This window comes from Bos taurus, chromosome 11 (assembly GCF_002263795.3).
Source record: "Bos taurus isolate L1 Dominette 01449 registration number 42190680 breed Hereford chromosome 11, ARS-UCD2.0, whole genome shotgun sequence".
Taxonomy (NCBI): Eukaryota; Metazoa; Chordata; class Mammalia; order Artiodactyla; family Bovidae; genus Bos; species Bos taurus.
Window position 1 is genome coordinate 49,639,313 of NC_037338.1, and position 17,710 is coordinate 49,657,022.

Below are 17,710 nucleotides of genomic sequence, written 5' to 3' on the forward strand. Positions count from 1 at the left end.
CAGGGGATCTTCCAGACCCAGGGATCAAACCCAGGTCTCCTGAATTACAGGCAGATTCTTTACTGTAAGAGCCACCAGGAAAGTCCATGTGTCTCAAAAGGGTGAGGATAATTTAGGGTGACACATTGGTGGGTGGTCTTAGCTGAAGTGCTCAGGCTTTACTCAGGTCTCAGACCTGGCAGGGCCTAACACTCAATTCGGTTCCTATGATGGTATTAACAGAAACTCAAAATGCAACACAATGCCCCCCCTTCCTCAGTGAGCACCAGTACTGTACATCTGGCAGCTTCCTGGCAGTGAAGCTAACTCTAAGTATTTCTTCCCATGAGTCCACCTCAGGAAGTGATTTGGGCAGGCCCATACCTCACCATGGGAGAAGTGGACATCATGAGTGCCTGTCACAACAAGAATCTGGGTAAGTGGGCAGGTGATGGATAGTATACCTCACAAGACTTGGTTTACCTTTCTTTTGGCTGCACTGTGTGGCTTGCAGAATCTTAATTCCCCAACCAGGGATTGAAGCCCAGCCCTCTGCAGTGAAAGCACAGAGTCCTAACCACTGGACCACCAGAGAATTCCCCAGTTGACTAAGAAAGGCTGACTAAGAAAGAAAGGTGGCATTGCTCTGAGGTCAGCTCTTCAGAGAACACAATCTGGGTTCCCTACAAACTGGAGGCCAGGAACAAGATGGACTCTTTGTCAGGAAGCTGGATGCACTGACTGTTCCTAACACCAAGAGCCAGAATACCTCCTGATTGCTGGACTGGACACCTGGCTCACTGTAACAGGGGGAGGGCAGTGCCCTCCAGTTATAGCAGCTCAGGAACCAACTCTCTCTGTGTCCTCTGGCGCCTCAGCATCTGCCTCCCTTTCCACTCTTTCCCCCTTGACCTTCTCAAGTGTTCTGCATATGACAAAACACTCACACATCGACCAACCTTGGGAAGATGATTGGCAGGTATGGCGACCCTGAGCTCAGGGAGGCTCTTCTATTACTGGGCTTGAATTGAATCCAGCAGTGTTGAATCATGACCAGCTTTACATGCCTGCTAGTGCTCAGTTCTGGCTGGAGCCCTGCCAGGACTCCATGAGGGACATTCACGATCTGTATTAGAGAAAGAAATGAGCAGAAACTGTCAAACGAGCAAGTACTAGAAGTTATAACGTCACTCCTAATAATATTAGGGAAGTTCCTTATGGCTGGGCCTGAGGAAATGGCCTTCCTATAAAGACGGATTCTTTTGAAATTAAGTATTTATGGTGCACCTATTGTATTTTGTTAATTAAAATTTTTTTAAAAATGGAAGTAGTGGCTACCCTAGTGGTCAGTGGCTAAGACTCCATGCTCCCAATGCAGCCAGCTTGGGTTCAATCATTAGCCAGAGAACGAGATCTCACATGCTGCAACCAAGAGTTTGAATGCTGCAACTAAAGAACATGCATGTGTCGACTAAGACCTGGAACAGCCAAATAAATAAATAATTTTTAAAAATCGAAATGTAGTTGATTTACAATGTTGTTATTTTCTGGTATATAGCAAAGTGATTCAGATATATAACACATATATGGGCTTCCCAGGTAGCACTAGTGGTAAAGAATCTGCCTGGCAATGCAGGAGATGCAAGAGGCACTGGTTTGATACTGTGGGTGGGGAAGAGCCACTGGCGCAGTAAATGGCAACCTGCTCCAGTATTCTTGCCTGGAAAATTCCATGGACAGAAGAACCTGGCGGGCTACAGTCTATGGGGTCACAAAGACTCAGACACAACTGAGTCTATCTACCTATCTATCTACATAACTGAATATATTCTTTTTCCGATTCTTTTCCATTACAGATTATTCAGTTCAGTTCACTTGCTCAGTCGTGTCCAACTCTTTGTGACCCCATGCATTGCAGTACACCAGGCTTCCCTGTTCATCATCAAATCCCGGAACCTCCTCAAACTTTTGTCCATAGAGTCGGTGATGCCATCTAACCATCTCATCCTCTGTTAGTACAAGATACTAAATATAGCTCCCTGTGCTATACAGTAGATCCTTGTTGTTAATTTTTATGGTGCACCCACTTTAGGAAAGGAGCTACATTAAAGGGAATAATTTTAAGTTTAAGCTTGCTGGGGCTTAAACGCTAAATAGATATTTAATCTAGAAATTGGAGCGACACTTTCAGTATAAATGCATACACAGGTAGGCTGGTTCTTTCATCGGCCTTTCCGCTGGGCGCTCTCCGCCCGCTCCAGTCCCTACCTGGCCCCGGCCGTAGGCGTCGTCATCCCAGGGCGCCCGCCCAAAAACTATTGACCAGTTTGAGGGTCCCAGAGTCGGTGCTCGCCGGCTGCGATGCGCGGACGTCAAGGGAGATCTCAATCCAGCAAGAACCCAGCCAGACAGGGGCTGCGTGGGGACTCTGGCCAGAAACTTTCTCAATTGTTCGGAGGGGAAAACAGGAAAGCGATTTGCCACCGGTCATCTAGCGAGTCCGCGGCAGAGCGCAAACCACAACCCAGGTCTCCTGTCTACCAGGATCGGGAGTCTCTCTCGGTCTTACACGTCTCACCCTTGTCTCGCCCCACGGCGACCATTTCCGCCCCACATTCCTCCTCCTCTGACCCCCGCCCGGGGATCGCCGGCCGAGTCCCCGAGTTCCCAGTTCTTCGCTGTTGGGGTCTCCCAGCCCCGCCAGGCCTCCTCCGCGCAGGAACACGGCCCTCCGCACAGCAGGCGAAGCGAGTACGGGGAGCCGCGAGGGTCAATCTCCGCGAGCGACTTCGCCTTTCCGCGAGCGACTTCGCCTTTCCGCGGGCTGATCAGCGGGCACGGTTGACTCCGCCTCCCTGGTGGGAGGACTATCTAACTGAGCGGAGCTGCGGCTCCAGACCCCAGGCGCTGTACAAGCGAAAGAGTTGCCGGTACCCGGCGCCGGCGCTATGTGGGTGTCGCTGCTGCTACTGGCTGCGCTGCTGCTGGTCGTCCTCGGCAAAGTTTACAAGGGGCTGTTCTCAGGCAGCTCCCCGAACCCCTTCTTGGAGGATGTCCAACGGCCACCCGCGCCTCTGGTGACCGACAAGGAGGCCAGGAAGAAGGTTCTCAAGCAAGGTGAGCGGGGAGACACCCCGGGGACCTAGGCTGCTCCCGAGCATCCTCACGGGTTAGCGTTTCCCAGATGCAAAGTGCTGGAAGGGCATCTTTGCATGTATAGGCGCCCGCTTTAGAATCCACTCCTGGCGAGAGCCTTGGTCCCCGCAGGCCCAGGGAATCGTGGCCTCTGGGTCTCGGGCATCGTCCTGGGCGAGCCAAGTTCTTGTCATAGCCACACTCAGACCCTGCCGCTTGGTATAGCCATGGCTAACGGTTTAAACAAGAAGAGATCTTCCCCCCTCTTTGACTTTAAGACCGTAACATTCTCACTTACCTTCTCCAGGGGTTCAAGGGCGTGGGAGAGCTGCACAGAAACCTTTGTAGGAAATTGCATTTGGTTCATCACGGGATGTGACTGATAATGCTGGTCCCATAATCTTGCGGTTGAAGAGAGGCTCAGTGGGGTGCCTCGGGCTCAGAGCTCTTTGTTTACGGAGAATCTGCACTGTCATCTTTTAAAAAGTATTTGTGGGTTTCTTTTAGAGTTTAAAGAAAGAGTTCGGCTGCTTAATAAATAAAATAAAGACAGTATTGTTGTAAGTGGAAGGACTATTATTTCTGAAATCAGAGTTTTAACTGGACTCTGTCACTGTCTCTGTCGCAGAGAATCAAACAGGACTGAGCAACTGAACAACAAACAACAGTGATTTACTCTGTGAAAAAAGTGAAAGTAAAAGTGTTAGTCACTGTCCGACCCTATGCGACCCTGGTAGCCCTCCACGCCCCTCTGTCCATGGCATTTTCCTGGCAACAATATTGGAGTGGGTTGTCACTTCCTTCTCCAGGAGACCTTCTCCACCTAGGGATCAAACCCCAGTCTCCTACATTGCAGGCACTTTCTCTACTGTCTGAGCCACCAGGGAAGCCTGATGTACTGTGTAACCATTAGCAAGTCACTCCATTTATCTGGATTGGTCTAAAGATGAGATGATTAGTTTGTTTTTGAAACCAAGTGTTGATCTCTCGTAGTGGGTCATGATATCAATTTAGTGAGTTGCAACTAGCATTTTAAAATTCAGTCAAATGGAAAATATCAGTGTATCCTACATAGTTGTGCTAAGTATTGTGGAACTTCTTTATATTATATACTGATGTATGAAATGTATTTTTCACTGCAGGTCTTTTAAAAAAATGTTTGAAAAGTTCAAAGTTTTTACCGAGTTCTCTGGCATCTTGAAAAATCCCAAAACTCAGTTCTTCTGGAGTGATCTTGAAAGAATAGATCTTATGTAGAAAGTGCCCATACAGCACCATGGGCTGTCCAGTTTGTCTTGTTTAGGTGCTTCCTCCTCGATCCCACATCCAGGCTTTCCCAGTGTGAAGGGGTGGTGCTGTGATTTCTCAGAGGAGCTCTGTCCTGCCTCTGTATCAAGATCTTTCAGAACCATGGTTTGAGTGGGCTGCACCACTACTGCCTGCAGATCCTGCATTTTCTGAAGATAACCTGCTTGTGAATAGACTGTCGCATGAGCCACCATCCAGCCCCATGATACTCTTCTCTTGTCCCCCACCTCCTTGTTTTCTTTCTTCCCTAGCTCGGTCTCTGACTGCATTTATTATTCTTAGCCTGGATCATGGTCAGCACTTGTGTGTGTGTGTGATAGTTTATGAATTATTCTTTCCTTGCAAGTAGGGAAAATCCTCAGCTACATAGTGGTTTTGGTTAAATCAGTTCTGCTGCTGCTGCTGCTAAGTCGCTTCAGTCGTGTCCGACTCTGTGCGACCCCATAGATGGCAGCCCACTAGGCTCCTCTGTCCCTGGGATTCTCCAGGCAAGAATACAAGGAGTGGGTTGCCATTTCCTTCTCCAATGCATGAAAGTGAAAAGTGAAAGGCAGTCGCTCAGTTGTACCCGACTCTTAGTGACCCCATGGACTGCAGCCAGTTCAGATCAACCTAAATCACTTTGTTCAACCTTTCCCAGTGGGTCCTGAGTATGTCCTAGGTAAAATGTTTGAGATATTTTAGTGAGGAGCCCTGTGCCAAACTGCTCTAGAAATTTTTTGGAGCATCATATAAGCTAGAACATTCTGCCTTGCTTTCCACCTCATTGTCCTTTCATTGCGCTCTCCATCTCCTCCTTTGCTGCAGCTTTCTCCGTCAGCCGAGTGCCAAAGAAGCTGGATGTGGTGGTGATTGGCAGTGGCTTTGGGGGCTTGGCAGCAGCTGCAATCCTAGCCAAAACTGGCAAGCGAGTTCTCGTTTTGGAACAACATACCAAGGCAGGAGGCTGTTGTCATACCTTTGGAAAGAATGGCCTTGAATTTGACACGGGTAAGGCTGCCAAGGCAAAGGGGTGGGAGCAGGAGGTTTGGAGCAGCCGCAGTGGGACGATCCTGGGCTTTTCAGTGGTTTTGGAGGCCCAGGTTTTCTTTGCCCTGGGCACTGTTGGTCTGACAGCTTTCCTGCCCAAATTCCTTTAGAAAAATTCCAATCTGATCTCAGATGAAGGGAAAAGAAGTTAGAGACACACCACATGTATCTCCATGGTCTGACAGCTGTACCTGCTGAACTGGGCGGGGATCTAGTGGTTTCTGCTGCAACTCCCCTTTTCAGAAAGGGTGGGTACCCCCTCTGTGGGCGTGGGCTTGGCCTGTAGGACGCCTCTTTCACCTCGCTTCCTTGTTGGAGCCTTTCCAATGCTCAATTCCCTTATCTCTATCATGCCTTGTTTTTCTATTTCTCAACAGGAATCCATTACATTGGGAGAATGCAGGAGGGCAGCTTTGACCGTTTTATCTTGGACCAGATCACTGAGGGGCAGCTAGACTGGGCTGCCTTGTCCTCTCCCTTTGACATCATGGTACTAGAAGGGCCTGATGGCCGAAAAGAGTTTCCCATGTACACGGGGATGAAAGCCTATATTCAGGGCCTCAAGGACAAGTTTCCCCAGGAAGAAGCTGCCATTGACAAGTATATGAAGCTGGTTAAGGTAATACGGACATGTGTTATTCCCAACAAGGCTTACCTTCCTCATTAGTGGAGTGACGGGTGAGGGAGGCAGGAAGGAGGAACAGACATGTTTGTCTGGAACTCAGCCCAGGTCCGAGTTGACCTCTGTGCTCAGCCAGGCCCTCTCTCTGGAGCCTGGGCTCAGCAGCTGCCACTCACACTCTGGCCTGGCCAGGCTGGCTTCCATGTGGTTACATCTGTAACCCCTTTCATCTGTAACCTCACTTCATCTGAGACCAGATTGGAATTTTTCAAAAGGAATTTGGGCAGGAAACTGAAAAGCAAAAAAGGACTCATCTGAGGGGAGAATGGGAAAAAAAAGAAAAAAAAACTTAGAGTACAGAGTTTTACGATCCAAATTTAGCCAAGTTCTGCTTCCCTGATGGCTCAGCAGGCTCAGAATCCAGTGCAGGAGACCACCTGCAATGCAGGAGACACAGGTTGGATCCCTGATCCGGGAAGATCCCCTGGAGAAGGAAATAGCAACCCACTCCAGTTTTCTTGCCTGGAGAATCCCCATGGACAGAGGAGCCTGACAGGCTACAATTCATAGCTTGGAAAAAGTCGAACATGACTCAGCAGCTAAACCACCACCACCAAGTGTTGCTGGTCCCTTGGACTGTGCAGGCTGTTGGACAGGCAGTTCTGTCACAGCGGGTCTGGAGGTGAGCCCTGTTCCTCCCTGCTTACTCCCCTCCCAGGTGGTATCCCGTGGAGGCATTTATGCTGTCCTGCTGAAGATCCTCCCACTGCCCGTGGCTCAGCTCCTCACCAAGTATGGGCTGCTCACCTACTTCTCTCCGTTCCTTCGTGCATCCACCCAGAGCCTGGCTGAGGTCCTGCAGCAGCTCCCCGCCTCCCCGGAGCTCCAGGCTGTGCTCAGCTACATCTTCCCCACTTACGGTGGGTCCTGGCCTTGGGCCCTGGGAAGCCCCTGGCTCTTAGTCTTTCTTCCTGAGCCTGGTTTATTCAGTCGCTCAGTCATGTCCGACTCTTTGCGACCCCATGGACTGCAGCACGCCAGGCTTCCATGTCCTTCACTATCTCCTGGAGTTTGCTCAAACTCATGTGCATTGAGTCAGTGATGCCATCCAACTATCTCATGCTCTGTCACCCCCTTCTCCTGCCTTCAATCTTTCCGAGCATCAGGGTCTTTTCCAATGAGTTGGCTCTTTGCATCAGGTGGCCAAAGTATTAGAACTTCAGCTTCAGCATCAGTCCTTCCAGTGAATATTCAGGACTGATTTCCTTTAGGATTGACTGGTTTCATCTCCTTGCTGTCCAAGGGACTCTCTAGAGTCTTCTCCAGCATCACAGTTCAAAGGCATTTCTTTGACTCTGAGGCTGCCTAGCTAACTAAAGTGGAGCTGCTCACACTCCAGGTCCTCTTGAGCTTAGGGAAGAAATGCCTGTCTTCCTCCCTGCTGGATACCTTGATAAAAATCCCCCTCACCTGTGTCCTGGATGGTTTTCTTTCTAGTCCACACTCTCCTCCCTGGCAGCATGGCAGTTTGCAGGGAGGTCATTCCCACTGGCCCAAGACCTGGAACACTCCCTGTTTGCCTGTTTGGATAGAAAGAGGCTGCCCTGAGAATCACTTGGATCCTGGGAGGCATAGACTCAGGTTGCATGTTTTCTATTTTTTTTTTTTTTTTTTTTGGTCACGCTATGAAGCTTGCAGGATTGTAGTTCCCCAACCAGGCATTGAATCCAGGCCCCCCACAACAGGGAAAGCACCTAGTCCTAACCACTGGACCACCAGGGAATTCCCAAAGGCTGCATGTTTTCTGACAGGAACCCGTGTTCCTTTTTTATTTTTTCATTGGAAGAAAATTACTTTACAATTTTGTGTTGGTTTCTGCTGTACAGCAATGTGAATCGCCATAATTATACATGTATCTCTTTCCTCTTGAGCCTCCCTCCCCTCCCCCCACCCCACCCCTCCCATGTTCTGCTCTGAATGGTGTTGCTGCCTGCTCTTGCCTCATCACCCCCTCCTTCCTTCTATAGGTGTGACCCCCAGCCACACCACCTTTTCCATGCATGCTCTGCTGGTTGACTACTTCTTAGGAGGGGCCTTTTATCCCCGAGGGGGCTCCAGTGAGATCGCCTTCCACACCATCCCTGTGATTCAACGGGCCGGGGGCGCTGTCCTCACAAGGGCCCCTGTGCACAGCATCCTGCTCGACTCAGCTGGGAAAGCCTGTGGTGAGAGCCCTGCATCGTTCTTCACAGTCCTTGGCGTCGGTGGGAGAGACTGGGAGTGGAGAGCAAAGAAAGCACTGAGGGCAGAGACCTCCAAATAGGGGGTTACAGGCTGGAATCTGCCTCAATCTGGGGCTGCCTGGGAATAGCAATTGACATGGTCTGGAAGTGAAAAGGACACAGGAAGGATAAAGGGTGGTGTGGTCCCCAGAGAACAGTATTTCATCATTTATTCAATACAGACAAGTAGTTATCCTTTAATCCAGGAGTTCCTTGAGTGTAGAGGCGGTGTCTTTTTTATCTTTATGTCTATAGACTTTAGCACGTACTGGAGCCCAGTAAATGTTTGTTCAGTGACTGATGGAGTGAGTTGTAACCTGGGTGCTCCATAGGGTGGTGTGGAGGCCGCCAGGATGCCCTGTAAATGGCAGAGTGGGGCTCAGACTCTACCTTGGCTCAGGTGTTTGCTGTCACCTGAGCAGAGAGTCAAAATTCCACCAAGGATAAACTCTGCAAGGAGAGGCTCTATGCAGGGAAGGGCTCTGGTAAATAGACAGACCATCTAGGGTAACTTCAGAAGCCTCGGCAAAGGGAGGAGAGAGAGGCCTGAAGGAAACAGGGCTGGTGTGATGGTGAATTCACCAGAGTAAGCATTCAAGAAGGAGGTAATGAGTGGGTGGCCCAAGGCACCCAAAAGTCAAGGGAGAAAAGGCCATCGGTGATGTTTGAGGACGTATCTGTAGAAGAGACTGCAAAGTTCCCAGCAGTGAGGCAGGGGTGGCCATCAGCTGTGCAAGACTTTCTCTCACAGTCACAAACCAGTTTTCCTTCCAGCCGTCAGGTGGTCTGTGAACCAAGGAGGGTTTATCATTGAATTAAATTCAGTTCTGGATATATTTATGTTTTTCACATGCTATGTGATAAAAGATGGAGATAAAAGATAAGTAAATCCTAATCTCTAACTCAAGAAGTTTCCAGTCTCAGAGGGCAGATGACTGAGATATAACCAAGGTGCCGCATGGAGGCACGAACTGAGGCTGGAGGTGGCACAGGATGGTGGGACAGGGACCCTCAGAGGGAGGTCGTGATAGGTGAGAGGAAGCTGGTCAGAGGGGAGAGGAGGTCATTCCAGGTCGGGGGAACAGAATGTGCAGAGGCACGGAGATATGAAAGAGCTGAGTTTCTTTTTTCTCTTTTTTGGCTGCACTGGGTCTCAGTTGCGGCACATGGAATCTTTGGTCTTCTTTGGTCAACTCTCATCTGTGGCATGTGGGATCTAGTTCCCTGACCAGGGATCGAACCTGGGCCCCCTTCATTGGCAGCTCAGTGTCTTAGCTACTGGACCACCAGAGAAGTCCCATGAGCTGAATATATTTAGGCATCTGAAAATGTTAGGTTGAATCATAAGAGTCTGTCACATTTCTAGGTTAAAAAAATGATTGACTGTCAGCCGTTGGGGGCTTCCCAGATGACACAGTTGGTAAAGGATCCATCTGCAATGCAGGAGCTGCAGGAGATGTGTGTTTGATCCCTGGGTCGGAAAGATCCTCGGAGAAGGAAATGGCAACCCACTCCAGTATTCTTGCCTGGGAAATCCCATGAACAGAGGAGCCTGGCAGGCTACAGTCCATGGGGTTGCAAAGAGCCAGACACAACTGAGCATGAATGCACGCACATGCTATTTGCATATAGTCCTATCTAATAGTTTGGTGAAAACTGTCAGACAGTCAGAGATGAGGCTGGATCCACAGAAGGGAGCACATCACAGAAGGCTGATAGGAGGGTTTGGAGTTTAATTAGAGGTTGAGGTGTCACTGGAGGGTTTAAAAGAGAGTGTGTTGGAACCAAAAACTCTGGCAACAGTAAAGAAGGACCTGGCATTTTAATGAAGGCTATCAGCTCACGGGCTCTGTCTGGGTTAGTGTGGAGGTTGGCTGGTGGCTAAAGAGAAGAGCTCCCATATCAGATAGAGAGAGAGCTAGAAAGCCAGTGGGGACTGTGGGCCTTTTGGGCCTTGTAGGCAGTGCTTTGGGCTGATCCCTCACTCTGCAGTTTTAGCTGGGGCCTACCTGCCTGGGTCAGTGTGGGAGAGATGGGGTTGGGTAGGAATGGGGGCCTTTCTTGTCTTCTTGGAGTGCACAGAACCTCAGCTAAGCTCTTGTGCCTGCAGGTGTCACTGTGAAGAAGGGTGAGGACCTGGTGAACATCTATTGCCCCATCGTGATCTCCGACGCGGGATTGTTCAACACCTACGAGCACTTGTTGCCAGAGCAGGCCCGCTGTCTGCCAGGTAAACAAATGAGTTGCGTGGCTCTCCTCCGAGTGCCCTGGACCTGCCCTCTGCTTCCAGCTGACTCAGCCTGGCTGATGCTTCCCCCAGCATCAGGGCTGCCCTTTGACCCTCCTTAGGCAGAAAAGGTGAGCACACCAATTTCTATTAATAACATCTATCCCCAGCAGGCCTCTGTTTAGGGGGTGGGATAACTTCCTTTGTCCTGCATCTTCCCCAAAGACCCTTTAGTTTTTATCTCTCATTTCATCCTTGGCAGATTTACACCCTTTCCCCTGATAACCTTAACTGCGTTTCCCTTTCCTCTTTCAAGTTTCCAGTCCCAGTTGCCCATTTCTGGTTTCCTTTGACCTTAGATCATCTCCCTGATAGTTAATGATGGTGGATTGAGTCTTAAAGGAATGGTTCCTGGGTTTTTCATTAAGTTTGCCATGTGAATTCTGCTTCCTTCCTTAATTTCATACTTGTTTGGTGTGGGGAAGTCTGGTCTGACATTGCTGTTAAGGGAAGGGAAGGCTGGAGTGGAGACGAAGGTCTTGATATTGTTGCTGTGGGCCTTATTTGGGACCTAAGGTTATGTTTTCCTGCCTCTGCAAGGAACCAGCTTTGTATTGGTGCTGAGGCTGCAGGGGTACCCTCCTGGATTCTTCTCCTGGAGCCCTGCTCTCAAAACCTGGGACCCAGATAGAAATAAGCCTGAGTCCAGTCATCTCTGGGTTTCCCAGGTGGCTCAGTGATAAAGAATCCATCTGCCAGTGAAGGAGATGCAGGAGACTCGGGCTCAATCTTTGGGTGGGGAAGATCTCCTGGAGGAGGAAATGGCAACCCACTCCAGTATTCTTGCTGGGATAATCCCATGGACAGAGGAGCATGGTGGGCTACAGTCCATGGGTTTGCCAAGAGTTGGACATGACTGAGCACACACACACATGCCAGTCATTTCTACTGCAGGCCGTGTCCAAAAATAAAAGCCTGTGGTTTTGTGTGGGGAGCCATGTCTGTGTGCGAGCTTTACCTTTGTCCTTGCATCTGATCCTCAGCTGCTGGGTAGAGCTCATGTTGATGGCAGGGGAAATGGAGGCACATAGGTGAATCGCTGCCCAAGGCCCACCCAGCTGGAGGCAGCCAAGTGGAGAGGAAGAGGCTGATGTTTCTGACTCCTAAGCCTGGATTCCTGGTCCCCTCTGGGCTGGAAACGTGGGGCTTCCAGAGAGAAGGCCTTACTAGAAGGAGGAGGAGAGCAGATCAGCTCCCAAGGACAGAGTGGCTGAGCCAAGGTTAGCTGGGGCATCACCATTTGGAAATGGAGCTGGCAGCTCCCAATGTAATTGAGGGATGGAGGCCACTGGCCGGGAAGGGGCCAGCGATCTAGGAGGGTGAGAGAGAGGTCTGTGTCCAGGCCTCTGGCTGGGGTGGGAGGTGGGGAGTAAGAGTAGCCCAAGATGCGTTTGGGATGGAAACCTTGGTGGAAACCTGAGGAGGAGCCTAGAGCCCAGTACAAGGAGCATCCACCCTGGAGGGTGGGCCCGCGGCTGCTCTTGGGGAACCCGGGAAAGAGACCCAGTAGAAAACTGAGGTCTTGGCTTTCCTGGTCGGTGAGAGGGTCGGCGGCTGCTGTGACTGTCTCTGGGGTACAGGACGTGTACTTGGGAAACAGGCCCTCAGCCCTTTGCCTCCTTTCACTGGGCCTCGGCCAATGTCCACTGCCAGCAGAGGCCTTCCCTCTCTCAGGCTGGGTGAGCTGTGTGGCCTGAGGCAGAGACCGCCCAGTGGCCTTTGGTACTTCCAGCCTCCCTCTCTCCCAGGACCTTTGAACCCTGACGCTGTCTCCTAATGGCCCTGGGCCCTCATCAAGTGCACGTCCTCAGGTGACAAAAAATCCACGAGAAAGAGAATGCAAATAAATGACATGGAGTAATTGGAGGGACACCTAAAAAAAAAAAAAAAAAAAGCGAAAGTATTTTCCTGCCTAGAATGATTCCTAGTTCCCTTTGAATCTAAAAGGCATTAAGAACATAATTTGTTTTTTGTTTGTTTGTGTGTGCTCAGTTGTGTTTTGCTCTTTGCAACCCCATGGACTATAACCTGCCAGGCTCCTCTGTCCATGGGATTCTCTTGGCAGGAATACTGGAATGGGTTGCCGTGCTCTCCTCCAGGGAATCTTCCCCACCCAGGGATTGAACCTGAGTCTCCTGTGTCTCCTGCATTGGCAGGTGGATTCTGTACCCTAAGCCACATGTGTAAAGAACATAATTTCTTTTACACTTAATGGTCATACAACCTAAGTGAATAAGGAAAGGACCCTATGAGGGAGTTCTGTATTTTCTGGAAACTGCTTTCTGTGTTTAGAGATACAGGGGAAGATTACTCTTATATTTGTGGGCTCTCCTTGTTCCAGCTAGTTATTGTTTAGTCCCTAAGTCGTGTCTGACTCTTTTGTGACCTCATGGACTGTAGCCTACAGGCTCCTCTTTCCATGGGATTTCCCAGACAAGAATACTGGAGTGGGTTGCCATTTCCTTCTCCAGGGGATCTTCCCAACCCAGAGATCGAACCTGGGTCTCCTGCATTGTAGGCAGACTCTTTGCTGACTGAGCCACCAGGGAAGCTCCACCTTAGTCAATCTCTGGCCCCACCGAAAGACAGTACATGGTTTTGACTTGGTTATTCCACTCCTACCTTCTTTCCCACCCCCAAATTCTATTTTGGTCACATGGTGCTGGATGCAAAAACAAAAAAGGGAGCTTGCCCCTCCTTCACTGGCAGGTACAGCTTCCACTGCTCACATGCATCTCAGCCCTGAGGACAGTCTCCTGTGCCAGCACCCTCCGCCCTCCTCCTGCCTGAAGGACCGGCCACCCCTCCCAAGTGGGAGCTGGATGAATCCCAGTTTGAGAACCTTTCAGACAGTGGTGGCAGTGATGCTCAACCGAGAGGCCGCAGAGACTCCTGGGATTCCTGATGTTTCCAGCTGTTTGGGGTAGAGATTCTGACAGTTCTGTCTCTGTATCAGAGATGGAAACAGGATATCTTGTGGCCTTGGGGACAAGGCAGTGCTGGTTGGGGTCGAGAGTATGGAGGTGAGGTGGTCAGACCGAGGGAGTCTTTGTGAATAGGAGTGCCTTTCTTAACTGAGCTTGGACATTATTGAGGATGTTTTGAAGAGGACATTTGTTTGAGCGAGGAACACTCACTGACAAAATAAGTAAAGGAGCTGAGGCTGGTCTGGAGCAGTAGGGTTTGGTCTCATCATTGTGTGACTGATTTGAGACCCAGGGTTCTTTTAATTGATTTTTTTATGGAATATAGTTGCTTTTCAGTGTTGTGTTACTTTCTGCTGTAGAACAAAGTGAATCAGTTATATGTACACATATATCCCTTCGTTTTTAGATTTCCTTCCCCTTTAGGTCACCACAGAGCACTGAGTAGAGTTTCCTGTGCTATACGGTAGGTTCTCGTTAGTTATTTATTTCATGTGTGTGTGTGGGGCAGGGCGGGGGGTAAGTTAGTCGCTCAGTCCTGTCCAACTCTTTGTGATCCCATGGACTGTGACCTGCCAGGTTCCATGGACAGAGGAGGGAGCCTGGCAGGCTATAGTCCATGGAGTTGCAAAGAGTCGGACATGACTGAGGGACTAACATTTTCACTTTTATCCATTAGATGGTTTGTATTCAACTTAATACTGAAGCCAAGGCTTGTAACAGACTGCTGTTCACAGCCGTGGCCTTTGTCATGTGGAGCCCTGTCCTCTGCTCGTATTGATTTATTGGCTGCACTGGTCTTTGTTGCTGCACGCAGGCTTTCTCCAGTTGTGAGCAGGGGCTACTCTTTGTTGTGGTGCACAGACTTCTCAGTGCAGTGGCTTGTTTTGCAGCATGGGTTCTAGAGCACAAGCTCAGTAGTTGTGGCACACAGGCTCTGAGGTATATGGGATCTTCCCCAACCAGGGGTTGAACCCATATCCCCTGCATTGGCAGATGGATTCTTTACCACTGGATCACCAGGGAAGTCCCTGCTCTTAACTTAGACATTAAGGTGACAATGGGACCATGACACAGATGCTGTGAATGGCTCAGGGAGCTGGCCATCTCTGCTTCTCAAGGCATTCAGAGCAGATGTCTGGGGCCATGGCCATCACAGGCAGGAGACTGAGGAGCAGGCCGAGTTGTCCAAACAGCTGAGGCTGCAGATGAGGCGAGTGGGTGTCTGCTGGCTCCCGGGGTGGTGGCAGATCTTGGTGGTCTCCTTTTCACGGCCCTCCTAACCGTCTGCAGGTGTGAAGCGGCAGCTGGGGATGGTTCGGCCCGGCCTGAGCATGTTCTGTGTCTTCATCTGCCTCCGAGGCACCAAGGAGGACCTGGGGCTGCCGACCACCAACTACTATATTTATTTTGACAAAGACATGGACAGGGCGTAAGGCATGGGTGTACATGTGCAGGAAGGGTAGCAGCCTGGTCCCCCAGAGCCACAGATGCTAGGGGGGAAGCAGCAGGATATAGGATGGGAGGAGATGGGCAAGAATCTACTCTGAAAGGACTTTTTCCCACCTGGGCTGTGCCTTGGCTTCATCCCTTGGGGGCACCTGGGGATAAGCTGTGCTCGGGGTGGGGCTGGTGGCTGTGGGGGACATGTCCAGGGCCAACAGCCCCTCTCCTCCCCAGGATGGAGCACTATGTCTCTCTGCCTGGGGACAAGGCCGCCGCGCACATGCCCCTTCTCTTCATTTCCTTCTCATCGGCCAAGGACCCAACTTGGGAGGACCGGTACCCAGGTGAGGCTTGATGTGCTGGGGGCTGGGGCTTGGGTCGGGAGGGGCGGCAGCAGTGACCTGGCTCTGTGTCCCCAGACCGGTCGACAGCGATCATCCTAGTGCCCACCTCATACGAGTGGTTCAAGGAGTGGCGGGACGAGCCCCAGGGAAAGCGGAGCAGTGCCTACGAGAACCTCAAGAGCTCCTTTGTTGAAGCCGCTGTGTCGGTCTTCCTGAAGCAGTTCCCACATCTGGAGGGGAAGGTAGGAGGGCAGAGTTGGTGGTCGGTGCATCTCCGCCCCTTCTATGGGGCTGGGAATGAGGCCTGGGGTGACTGAGCTCCAGAGGAGCCTATGCTGGCTGGCAGCTCGTGCAGGGGCAGGGAAAGAAGAGGTGAGGGTCTCACAAGGTCCCCCTCCCACTCTTCGGCCACCTCTTTTGCCTCTTCAGGTGGACAGTGTGACTGGAGGATCCCCACTGAGCATTCAGTTCTACCTGGCGGCTCCCCAGGGGGCCTGCTACGGGGCTGACCATGACCTGGGCCGCCTGCATCCTGGTGCAATGGCCTCCATAAGGGCCCAGAGCCCCATCCCGAACCTCTACTTGACAGGTATGCTGAAGGCCCCATCCTGCCAGGAAAACTGGGACCCTGGGCCTGTCAGTCAGTCCTCTGTTTCTGTTGCCTTGGTGGCTGAGGACCCTGGTCCTGGTCTGAAGGCATCTCTGTGGCCCTGGCTCAGGGGCCAGTCTCCCCACTGCCCTGCTTGGAGGTGGGGCGGGGGGATGCTCACAGGCCTCCACTGTTGTCTCCCAGGCCAAGATGTCCTCACCTGTGGGTTGACTGGAGCCCTGCAAGGGGCCTTGCTGTGCAGCAGTGCCATCCTGAAGCGGAACTTGTACTTAGACCTTTGGAAGCTTGGCTCGCGGATCCAGGCCCGGAAGAAGAAGAATTAGTTGGCTCAGGGAGGAGTCAGAGGAACTGGCACATCCCCTGCCTCACCTGTGTTTTTCTGCATTAGTTCCTTAATCACGTAAAGCACTCTAACTATTGTTTCTCATTTCTGGATACAGGTCCAACACACAGATCTAGCATAGATGGTGGTTCTTAAACTGAAGCTCTTTCACACCTTTTAGAACATGCTGTTCCTACAAAACGCCCAGCGTGGGCTACTGACATGGGTGGCTTTCATGGCCTGTCAAGCTGCGCTCTGCATCCCACACCCATACCTCCTAAGTCTGAGCCATCAAATGGATTATTCTCATCAGGTGGCTAGAACCCTCGAGAGCATGGGTCAGCTGGAGCAGGGGGGTCCTGTTGGCCTGAGGCTTCTCCTCCCGTTCCCCCTTAGTGCCTCAATGCAGGAGTTCTACACGACAGAGAGGTGTCTGGTGAGCATGGTTTGGCTTGTAGTTCCACAGGCTCAGAGGATGCAGATCCTATTTTTCTGGTTCCAGTGGCTCTTCTGAGAGTGTGGGGAAACTCCTGTGATATGGTCCATGTGGATGTGGGGGCTGGCAGTGGACAGGACGTGTTAGTTAGCAAGGTATATACGTTATGGGAGAACATCCAATTCGTATGCAGCTGGGGCCTAGGCTTCCTTTTGATTGGAGTCACGCTGGGTTCTCACTGTGTCAGCACCAGGATACCCTCCCAGACCTCAGGGCCTGAGCACCAAGGTGCAGCTTCCCAAAATACACAGCAGTCAGGGCAGAGGCCTAGAAAGACAGCTTCACTGGGGTTGACACAGGCGGAAAGCATTCCAGCCAAGGGTACAGCAAAGGACAAACACTGGGCGGTAACGAGTCTATTATGACGAGCAGCCCAGTTACCTCTGACCTAGAACCAGGGCTGCCTGGTGAGGAGGAATGGGGTTGGAAGTAAGGATCAGGTCATGGAAAGTTACAGAATGTGTGCAATGCCTGGGAATGCATTTCCAGTGTGTTGGAACTGACATGGGGATCGGGTGGGAAGGTGAGTGAAGGTGCTAAAGGTTAACCAAAAAAAAAGACCTTTTCCTTACTAACATGCCTTATGTCAGTCAATTTTAATGCAGTACTAATAACCTTAATATTTTAGAGGGGGATTAAGAGGTACAATATAATCATTAATACTAAAATAACTTCATATGGGGACAAATGATTATAGACTTATTGTGATCAATTTTGTAATGTATACAAATGTCAAATCACTGTGTTGTACACCTGAAACTAATACAATGTATATCAACTATACTTTTTTTAAAAAGAGGAAAAAATTAAATTTAATAATTTTATAGCTCTAATATTTGAAATTTGTTTTGGTTTCTATGCAGAGATACAAAACTACGTGGTGATGGCATTCACAGAAACTCAGTAAAACATTATATGGAAAAATA

At 50.5% G+C, this 17,710-nt stretch overlaps 2 protein-coding genes across 11 annotated transcripts in view; one reads left to right on the forward strand and one right to left on the reverse strand.

The window, feature by feature from the left end:
* Positions 1 to 2,719, reverse strand: part of ELMOD3 (ELMO domain containing 3) — a 33,460-nt gene extending 30,741 nt beyond the window's left edge. For 5 of the 10 annotated variants that reach the window (XR_003037060.2, XM_024998867.2, XM_024998863.2 and 2 more), the window contains exons 1-2: positions 2,549 to 2,719; positions 939 to 1,105 (exon numbers count right to left, since the gene is read on the reverse strand). The gene's annotated coding sequence lies outside the window, so the exon portion shown is untranslated. 10 annotated transcript variants of the gene reach the window in all.
* A 168-nt stretch (positions 2,720 to 2,887) lies between these two features.
* RETSAT (retinol saturase) lies at positions 2,888 to 17,617 on the forward strand. Its single transcript, NM_001102279.2, has 11 exons — positions 2,888 to 3,096; positions 5,230 to 5,412; positions 5,829 to 6,070; positions 6,792 to 6,993; positions 8,101 to 8,298; positions 10,466 to 10,585; positions 14,860 to 14,998; positions 15,247 to 15,356; positions 15,432 to 15,598; positions 15,786 to 15,945; positions 16,150 to 17,617. The coding sequence occupies exons 1-11, from the start codon at positions 2,928 to 2,930 to the stop codon at positions 16,287 to 16,289; spliced, it is 1,830 nt and encodes a 609-aa protein (NP_001095749.2). The 5' UTR covers positions 2,888 to 2,927; the 3' UTR covers positions 16,290 to 17,617.
* Positions 17,618 to 17,710: the final 93 nt, after the last annotated feature.

Coding starts and splice junctions, on each gene's coding strand:
- RETSAT (NM_001102279.2), top strand. CDS start 2,928: ATGTGGGTGTCGCTGCTGCTACTGGCTGCGCTGCTGCTGGTCGTCCTC. Junction 14,999..15,246: donor GACAAAGACATGGACAGGGC/GTAAGGCATGGG, acceptor TCTCCTCCCCAG/GATGGAGCACTATGTCTCTC. Junction 15,357..15,431: donor TTGGGAGGACCGGTACCCAG/GTGAGGCTTGAT, acceptor CTGTGTCCCCAG/ACCGGTCGACAGCGATCATC.